Source organism: Rissa tridactyla, chromosome 23 (assembly GCF_028500815.1).
Source record: "Rissa tridactyla isolate bRisTri1 chromosome 23, bRisTri1.patW.cur.20221130, whole genome shotgun sequence".
Taxonomy (NCBI): Eukaryota; Metazoa; Chordata; class Aves; order Charadriiformes; family Laridae; genus Rissa; species Rissa tridactyla.
In genome coordinates, this window is record NC_071488.1 from 2,252,252 (window position 1) to 2,261,163 (window position 8,912).

The 8,912-nt window shown below is 69.4% G+C and overlaps 1 protein-coding gene across 1 annotated transcript; it reads right to left on the reverse strand.

Annotated features, from left to right (window-relative positions):
* Positions 1-948: 948 nt before the first annotated feature.
* Positions 949-5,430, reverse strand: ADAMTS4 (ADAM metallopeptidase with thrombospondin type 1 motif 4). Its single transcript, XM_054182628.1, has 9 exons — positions 5,068-5,430; positions 3,375-3,698; positions 2,983-3,115; positions 2,708-2,878; positions 2,310-2,596; positions 2,025-2,211; positions 1,728-1,903; positions 1,466-1,641; positions 949-1,357 (listed from the first exon to the last, which is right to left on the reverse strand). Exons 1-9 carry the CDS (start codon positions 5,203-5,205, stop codon positions 949-951), a joined length of 2,001 nt encoding a protein of 666 aa, XP_054038603.1. The 5' UTR covers positions 5,206-5,430.
* Between the last annotated feature and the right edge of the window lie 3,482 nt (positions 5,431-8,912).

An 8,912-nucleotide genomic window follows, 5' to 3' on the forward strand; every position in this document is an offset into this window, starting at 1 on the left:
TGCCCCCCGGCCCCCGTGTACGGCCCCCCCTGCCCAGCCGCTGCGTCTGAGCTCCCGGAGGATGCTGGAAACGCCTCGACGGCGGCTTTGCGCCGGGATGCGGAGCCGCCATGGAGCGTCACCACCTCCGAACCCAGCACCGTGAGCCCTCTGACACCACCCCCACCACAACCCCCCCCCCCGGGGGTGGGGGAATCTGCCACCCCCAAAGCTGGGGCAGCGCCGAGCCGACGCAGTGCTGAGGTCCCTGGGGCTCCCCGGCAGAGCGGGCACCCAGCCCCGCCATCCCTGGGGTGCAGGGCTCCATGGAGGGGTGTGTATGGGGGGGATTTTCTGCCCCGTGACATCTTTGAGGAGGGGGGGGGGGCTGGCAGCGTGGCTGGGCCCTGTGTGCCCTGCAGAGAGGGGGACAGACCCACGGCCGCCCCGAGGGGCTGCGCGCGGTCGGTCGGGAGGAGGCGCCCAATAAAATCCCGTTCCGGGCAAAGCTGGCGGTGCCCTGTTTTGGGGGGGGGACACGGGGTTGGAGGGGTGCTGCTGGCACCTTGGGTGGGGGGGAAAAGACGCCGGGGAATGAGAGTGGGAGCGGAGAGGGAGGGTTAACGCGGCCCCGGCTGCGCCCGAGGGCCGCGGCCGTGCCTGGCACCGCCGTGCCCATCACCACGCGCCACGCCAGCCGGCTCCATAAATAGCTTTAAATAACAGCACTGCAATAAATTACAGCTGGGGGGGTGCGCTGGGAGAGGGGGGGTGTGGGAGGTGCTGCAGCCGGCGCTGGGGGGACCTGGGATCCTGCCCGAGGGACCCCCCCCAGCTCTGCCCGCCGAGGGGCTGAGGTAGATGCGGTTACCTGCACCGGGGGACGCTGCCCCTGCTCCCGGCGGGCGATAAATAACCGAATAAATAGGCGCAGCGGCGCCGAGCCGCGTCCCGGCCGCGCTCCCGCCGCTACTTGTCGCGCCGGCGGTTCCTGAGGATCTCCAGGATCTCGGCTTTTTGCTTCTCCCAGGCCGTCGTCGGCCGCCTCCGTGCCCGGGGCACGAAAAAGCTGTATTTCAAACGCGGCGGGCGCCGCTCGTCCACCACCAGCGCCTGCAGCACCAGGGGCTCCCGCAGCGGCCCCCGGCCGGCCAGCGTCTCGGTGGCCGCCGTTGCCCCGCTGTAGCGCAGGGTCGCGCCGCCGGCCAGCACCACGTCGGTGGGGGAGGGCACCAGGACGAAGCCGCCGTTGAGCAGGGAACCGCCCGATGGCCGCCGCAGCGCCAGGAAAACGTCCTCGCCGCCGGCCGCCGACATCTGCCGGACCAGGAGGTGCGTGGCCCCCGCCGGGATGGTCACCACGTCGTTGTAGCCGTAGCTGCGGGGCACAGGGGGTTGGAAGGAGGGGGGGGGGGGGGTTGGTGGCAGCCTGGGGGTGACGTGCGTGTCCCCAGCCCGCCACCGCCGTCACCCTTGGGGTGCTCACCGGGGTTTGGTGAAGGAGCCGTAGACTTTGGTGCAGCCGGAGCCGTCGCCGCCGCACGTCATGCACTTATCGAACTTCTTCTTGGAGCCGATGACGCGGTCGCAGCCGGCGGGGACGCAGCGGCCCTGCACGCACACCCCGCTGCTCTCGGGGGAGCAGGGCGTCCCGTCGGCCACCTGCAGCGCGGCACGGCCTCAGCGCCCACCGGCGGCACCCGGGGGTGCCCGGTGGGCACGGTTGACGGCGGGGGGGACACACTCACCCTCGGCTGCAGCACGTGGTAGTAGCCCAGGGTCTGGGACTGGCAAGTCAGCTTGCACTGGTCGCGCTCGGGGACGCCGCTGTAGCGTGGCACCCAGTCTTGGGGGGCCGGGAGCCCCTTGACGAGGTCGGGGCGATGGTTGTAGGCGGCACATTGCTCCTCCCGGAAGGCGAGCGCTGCCGGTGAGGTGGTGGGGTACGGTCAGCAGCCGGTGGCAGCCCGCGGCCACCCCCCCAGCCCCCCGGGGACCGGTGCCATCCCCGCACACCCCCCCTGCCCCGCGCCGGTGCCACTCACGGGTGCTCCCGGGACACTCTTCCACGTTGCAGGACTGGAAGCGGGTGCGTTTGCCCTGGCAGTAGCGGCCGCCGTGGCGCGGCGCCGGCGCGGCGCAGTCGCGGTGGGAGAGTTGGACGCCGCCGCCGCAGGTCCGCGAGCAGCCGCCCCACGGCCCCCACGGCCCCCAGTTGCCATCCACAGGTGTCTGCAGCCGGGCAAACCAAACCCGGGGCGGGGGGGGGCGGTCAAACCGGTGCCGGCGACTGGACACCGGCCCCGCCGCCCCCCGCCGCCGGGACTTACGGTGAGTTCCTGCATGCGACCGGTGCCGACGCAGAGCCCGTCCATGCAGGCCCTGCCGGGCGCGCACGGCGTGCCGTCGGCCCAGGGGAAATGCTTCGTCTGACAGACGGGGCGGCCGCCGACGTGGCCGGTGCACCAGAGCGCGGCGCAGGGCGGCTGCAGGTCGCCGCAGTGCCGCGAGTCGGGCCCGAAGGCGAGCTGGCATTGCCGCAGCACCGGGTAGACGCTGCCCGGCAGCTCCGAGGGCAACCGCAGCCACTCCGGAGGCTGGTCCAGGAGGCAGTGACCTGCGGGGACACGGCACCGCTGCACCGGGGGTCCCCGAGGGCAGCGGGGTGGGACGCGGCTACACCAGGACACCCCCCCACCCTGCCCTGGCCTCCAGTGCCGGGACGTACCATGGCCGTTGTCTAAGAAGTCGGTGATGAAGCGGGTGCTGCACGGGGACCACATCTCGCCAGGCTCCAGGGAGGAGAGGACGGGAGCCATGACGCGGCGGGTGGCTCCGGAGCGGCTGTTCAGCTCCCGGCAGGGCTGGGAGTTGTCGTGCAGCATGTTGAAGACGTGGCCTGTGGCCGGGGGACGACGGAGTCAGCCCCTGGCGGGGAGGGGGTCACGGGTGGCAGAGGGTCCCCCCCCCCCGCCACCCTCCCCACCGGCCTCTGCCGCTCACCCAGCTCGTGGGCGGCCGTGAAAGCCGACTGCAGCCCGTCGTCCTCCACGATGGCGCAGCTCCGCTCGGGGTCGCAGACGGTGCCCACGTCGGCCATGCCCAGCGTGTCGCAGGTGGCCGCCCCGCACAGGTCCTGGGGGCAGGCAGAGTGTGGGGAGGTGGGGGGGGGGTGGGTGGGAAAATCGGGGCACCCCCAAACCCAGCCAGCACCCAAACTGCCCGGGGGGGGCCCTGGGGACCCTGCTGGCCCCCCAAACCCATGGACACCCCAGGGGCTTGGCCAGCACCCAAACACCTTGGGGGGGACACCCAGGGACGTCGCCAGCCCCCAGCCACCCTGCAGAACCCCGAAGAGCCCCGCGCCTCCCCCCAGCCGTCACCCCCCCCCTCACCTGCCGGGTGAAGAAGATGGCGGTGTCGAAGTGGAGGGGACTGTCCTCGTCGGGGACGTTGAGCCCTTTTTGCCACTGGCAGAAGTCGCGGAGCATCTGGGCAGCGTTGGAGGTGACGGGGGGCCCGGGGGTGTCCTGGCCCAGCACCACCAGCCGCGTCACCCGCAGCTCCACCGGGTTGCCCAGGCTGCCGTGGCGGAAGGAGCGGGCGGCCGTTGCCAGCACCGTCAGCAGGTACCGCCGCAGCCCCGCGCCGTGGAACCGGGCCATCGACTCGTCCGCCACCACCAGCGTCTCCACATACCGCGGCACCGAGACGAAGCGCTGCCGGGAAGCAGGGAGCTGGGGCAGGGGACCGGTGCCCCCCCTCCCCCCAGCACTGGTGACACCGTGCCAGTGTCCCCCATCACCGTACGTGTCCCCCATCACCGTACATGTCCCTGTCGGTGCCCTCCAGTACCGTGCTGTGCCCGGTGCGCCCCATCGCCTCCAGCCCCACACCAGTGTCCCCCCTCCCTCCTCGGGGGGTCCCGGCCCTGCTCCGGGAGGTGGAGGGGAAGCTCGGCCCGGTCCGCTGTGTCCCCCCCGATCCCGGTCCATCCTGGTCGGGTGTGTCCCGCCTCATCCCGCCCCATCCCGCCCCATCCCAGCCCATCCCGGTCCGATCCATCCTTCCTCATCCCAGTCCGCTGTGTCCCGCCTCATCCCGGCCCATCCCGCTCCATCCCCGTCCACTGTGTCCCGCCCCATCCCGGTCCGCTGTGTCCCGCCTCATCCCAGCCCATCCCAGCCCATCCTGGTCCGCTGTGTCCCGCCTCATCCCGGTCCATCCCGCTCCATCCCCGTCCACTGTGTCCCGCCCCATCCCGGTCCACTGTGTCCCGCCCCATCCCGGTCCGCTGTGTCCCGCCTCATCCCGGTCCATCCCAGCCCATCCCGGTCCGCTGTGTCCCGCCTCATCCCAGCCCATCCCAGCCCATCCCGATCCGATCCATCCCGCCCCATCCCCGTCCGCTGTGTCCCGCCCCATCCCAGCCCATCCCGGTCCGCTGTGTCCTGCCTCGTCCCGCTTCATCCCAGCCCATCCCGGTCCGATCCATCCCGCCCCATCCCGGTCCGCTGTGTCCCGCCTCATCCCGCTTCATCCCAGCCCATCCCGGTCCGATCCATCCCGCCCCATCCCGGTCCGCTGTGTCCCGCCTCATCACGGTCCATCCCAGCCCATCCCGGTCCGTCCCGGTCCGGTCCATCCCGCCCCATCCTACCCATCCCGGTCCGCTGTGTCCCGCCTCATCCCGGTCCATCCCGCCCCATCCCTGTCCGGTGTGTCCCGTCTCCTCCCGGTCCATCCCGTTCTGTCCCGGTCTGGTGCGTCTCACCCCATCCCGCCCCATCCCGCCCCATCCCAGCCCGGCGTGTCCCGCCTCATCACGGTCCATCCCGGTCCGTCCCGGTCCGGTCCATCCCGCCCCATCCCACCCATCCCTGTCCGGTGTGTCCCGATCCATCCCGGTCCGGTGTGTCCAGCCCCATCCCGTCCCATCCCGGTCCGGTCCATCCCGCTCCATCCCACCCATCCCTGTCCGGTGTGTCCCGGTCCATCCCGGTCCGGTGTGTCCAGCCCCATCCCGTCCCATCCCGGTCCGGTCCATCCCGCTCCATCCCGCTCCGCTGCATCCCAGCCCGGCCGTACCTTGGCTCTCCTCGGGGCCGGCCCCACGCGGGCCCGTGTCCCGGTTCCCTCCGGTGCCGTGACGGGACACGCGGGGCCGGGGGCAGCGGCGACAGAGGCGACAGCGGCGACCAGGAGCGCCAGGAGAGCGCGGCGCATGGCCCGGGCACCGCGACAACACGGCGACACCGCGACAGCGGGAGGTGACAGCGGGTCCCGCCGCTCTGTCCCTTTTAACGGGCGGCCCCGGGGGGGGCGGAGCGGAGCGGAGCGGGGCAGCCCCGGCCCCCCCCGCGGCGTTCCGGGAAGGCTGAACCGGTCCCCAGGGAGCGGGGTCGGGCCGGGCTGGGGGATCCCCCTCGCCGGGACCCCCCCGCGCCGGGATTGCCCTCACCGGCACCCCTCCTCCCTGTCCCCTCCACCCTCCTCATCCTCCTCCTCCCTCCCTGTCCCCTCCATCCTCCTCATCCTCTTCATCCCTCCCTGTCCCATCCACCCTCCTCATCCTCCTCCTCCCTCCCTGTCCCCTCCATCCTCCTCATCCTCTTCATCCCTCCCTGTCCCATCCACCCTCCTCATCCTCCTCCTCCCTCCCTGTCCCTTCCACCCTCCTCATCCTCCTCCTCCCTCCCTGTCCCCTCCACCCTCCTCATCCTCTTCATCCCTCCCTGTCCCCTCCACCCTCCTCATCCTCCTCCTCCCTCCCTGTCCCTTCCACCCTCCTCATCCTCCTCCTCCCTCCCTGTCCCCTCCACCCTCCTCATCCTCTTCATCCCTCCCTGTCCCCTCCACCCTCCTCATCTTCCTCCTCCCTCCCTGTCCCCTCCACCCTCCTCATGCTCTTCCTCCCTCACCATCCCCTCCAGCCTCCCCATCCTCTCCATCCCTCCCCGTCCCCTCCATCCCGGCCCGTCCGGTGGCAGCCCCTCCGTCCCCTCCCCATGTCCGCCCTTCCCAGCAGGGCCACCCGCTGTCTCACACCCGAGTCACCTCCTGGCCCCCGGCCGGGCCAGGCAGGACACAGGGCCACATCCTGCTTCCTCCCTTCTTGGAAAGAGGGGGCTTGGCCCGGATGCCCTTCCTGCCCAGCACCCCCAGTACCCCCAGTGCCACCAGTACCCCCATCCGGGGGTGCCCTGCGTGGTCCTGGGTGCTGCCGTGCCCCGGTGCCGGTGCCATCCCCGCTGTCCCCGGGACAACAACAGGGTGACGCGGCTCCACACAAAGGGAGCCGGCGGCACCCGGCGCCGCTGCACAAAGGGCCTCTGTGCCGGTGCCGCGCCGGTGCCCGGCTGCACCCATGGGACCCCGCCGGCACCACAGCCCAGCCTGCCGGGGCTGGCACCCGCCCGGCGCCCACCGGCGCCCGGGAGCGGCGTCGCCGGCGAGTGCGGAGCTCACCGGGAGCCACCCCGGCACCTGCTGCAGCGGCACATGCAGCATCCGCCGGAGCTGGCATCCCATGGGCCGTGGCATCCGCCGGCTCCGGCATCCGGCACAGCTGGCATCCCTGGGACCTGACATCTGCTCTGGCCGACATCCGCCACCTCCAGCATCCGCCATGTGCAGCTTCCGCCAGCTCCGGCATCCGCCAGCTCCGGCATTCCCAGCTCCAGTATCCCCAGCTCCGGCATTCCTAGTTCCACTATCCCCAGCTCCAGCATCCGCCAGCTCCAGCATTCCCACCTCCATCATCCCCAGCTCCAGTGTCCCCAGTTCCAATACCCCCAGCTCCAGTATCCCCCAGCTCCCGTATAACCCAATTACATCATTCCCAGTTACAGTATCCCCAGCTCCAGTATCCTCAGCTCCGGCATCCCCAGTTCCAGTATCCTCAGCTCCAGCATTCCCAGCTCCGGCATTCCCAGCTCCAGCATCCCCAGTTCCAATATCCTCAGCTCCAGTATCCCCCAGCTCCAACATCCCAATCTCCAATATGCCCCATCTCCAGTATAACCCAGTTCCAGCACCCCCAGTTCCACTATTCCCATCCTCGGTATCCCCAGTTCCAGTATCCCCAGTTCAGGTATCCCCATCCCCAGTATAACCCAGTTCCAGTATCTCCAGTTCCAGTATTCCCAGCTCCAGCATCCCCCAGCTCCAGTATCCTCAGTTCCAGTAGCCCCATCCCTAGTACCCCCAGTTCCAGTATCCCCATCCCCAGTATCCCCATCCCCAGTATAACCCAGTTCCAGTACCCTCATCCCCAGTACAACCCATCCCCAGTATCCCCAGTTCCAGTATCCCCATCCCCAGTATCCTCATCCCCAGTATAACCCAGTTCCAGTGTCCTCATCCCCAGTACAACCCATCCCCCGCATCCCCCAGCTCCAGTATCCCCAGTTCCAGTATCCTCAGTTCCAGCATCCCCATCCCCAGTACCCCCAGTTCCAGTATCCCCATCCCCAGCATAACCCAGTTCCAGTACCCTCAACCCCAGTACAACCCATCCCCAGTATCCCCAGTTCCAGTATCCCCATCCCCAGTATAACCCAGTTCCAGTACCCTCAACCCCAGTACAACCCATCCCCAGTATCCCCAGTTCCAATATCCCCATCCCCAGTATCCCCAGTTCCAGTATCCCCAGTTCCAGTATCCCCATCACCAGTATAACCCAGTTCCAGTGTCCTCATCCCCAGTACAACCCATCCCCAGTATCCCCATCCCCAGTATAACCCAGTTCCAGTACCCTCAACCCCAGTACAACCCATCCCCAGTATAACCCAGTTCCAGTATCCCCAGTTCCAGTATCCCCATCCCCAGTACAACTCATCCCCAGTATCCCCAGTTCCAATATCCCCATCCCCAGTATAACCCAGTTCCAATATCCCCATCCCCAGTATAACCCAGTTCCAGTGTCCTCATCCCCAGTATAACCCATCCCCAGTATCCCCAGTTCCAATATCCCCATCCCCAGTATAACCCAGTTCCAATATCCTCATCCCCAGTATCCCCAGTTCGAGTGTCCCCATCCCCAGTATAACCCAGTTCCAGTACCCCCAGCTCCATTATCCTCAGTCCCGGTGTCCCCAGCTCCAGTCTCCCCCCGCCGTGGGGCACCCTTGGGTGCTGGCGGGGGCTGGGCGGGCTCCTCCAGCCCCGGCCCCCCCCCCCCCCCGGGGTGGCCCCACGCCAGGGGGAGGTGGCCAGTGGCCAACATCTGGACGGCATCACCCCGCGCGGCCACCGTGACTCACGCCGGCCCGGGAACAGCCGTGACGTGGGGTCGGGCGGCCGCTGGCGTCACCGGGTTGGGTGACGCAGGGTGTGACCCCGCGGCTGAGGGGACACGGTGGGGTGGGAGGAACGGGGGACACGGAGGGTCCTGGCACGGCCGGGTGGTCCCCGTGTCCCCTTGGAAGGGGGGACAAAGCCAGATGCCGGAGCGTGGGAACTCCCCGAGCCGGAGGGGGGACACAGGGGACAGCTTGGCCAGGACACAGGACAGCGTTGGTCACCCCTACATGGGGACACCGCGGGGGCCAGGGGAGGGGACAGGGGCCACATCCAGCCGCAGCAGTCCCCGGGTGGGGAGGCCGGGGGACATGTGTCCCCCCGCCAGCACTCCAGGACACCCCGCTCCTCCTTCGCCCGGTGCATCCCGCTCACTCCGTCCCTGTCCCCTCCGTCCCCATTCCTGTCCCCTCTCCCCTCTGTCCGTGTCCCCTCCGTCTCCACCCCTGTCCTCTCCATCCCATCCCTGTCCCCTCTGTCCCCTCTCCCCTCTGTCCCCATCCCTGTCCCCTCATCTCCATCCCTGTCCCCTCCATCCCACCTGTGTCCCCTCCATCTCCATCGCTGTCCCCTTGTCCCCATCCCTGTCCCCTCCATCCCACCCGTGTCCCCTCTGTCCCTATTCCTGGCCC

Coding starts and splice junctions, on each gene's coding strand:
- ADAMTS4 (XM_054182628.1), bottom strand. CDS start 5,205: ATGCGCCGCGCTCTCCTGGCGCTCCTGGTCGCCGCTGTCGCCTCTGTC. Junction 3,699..5,067: donor CGGCCCCGAGGAGAGCCAAG/GTACGGCCGGGC, acceptor GCTTCCCGGCAG/CGCTTCGTCTCGGTGCCGCG. Junction 1,358..1,465: donor GGCTCCTTCACCAAACCCCG/GTGAGCACCCCA, acceptor TGTGCCCCGCAG/CTACGGCTACAACGACGTGG.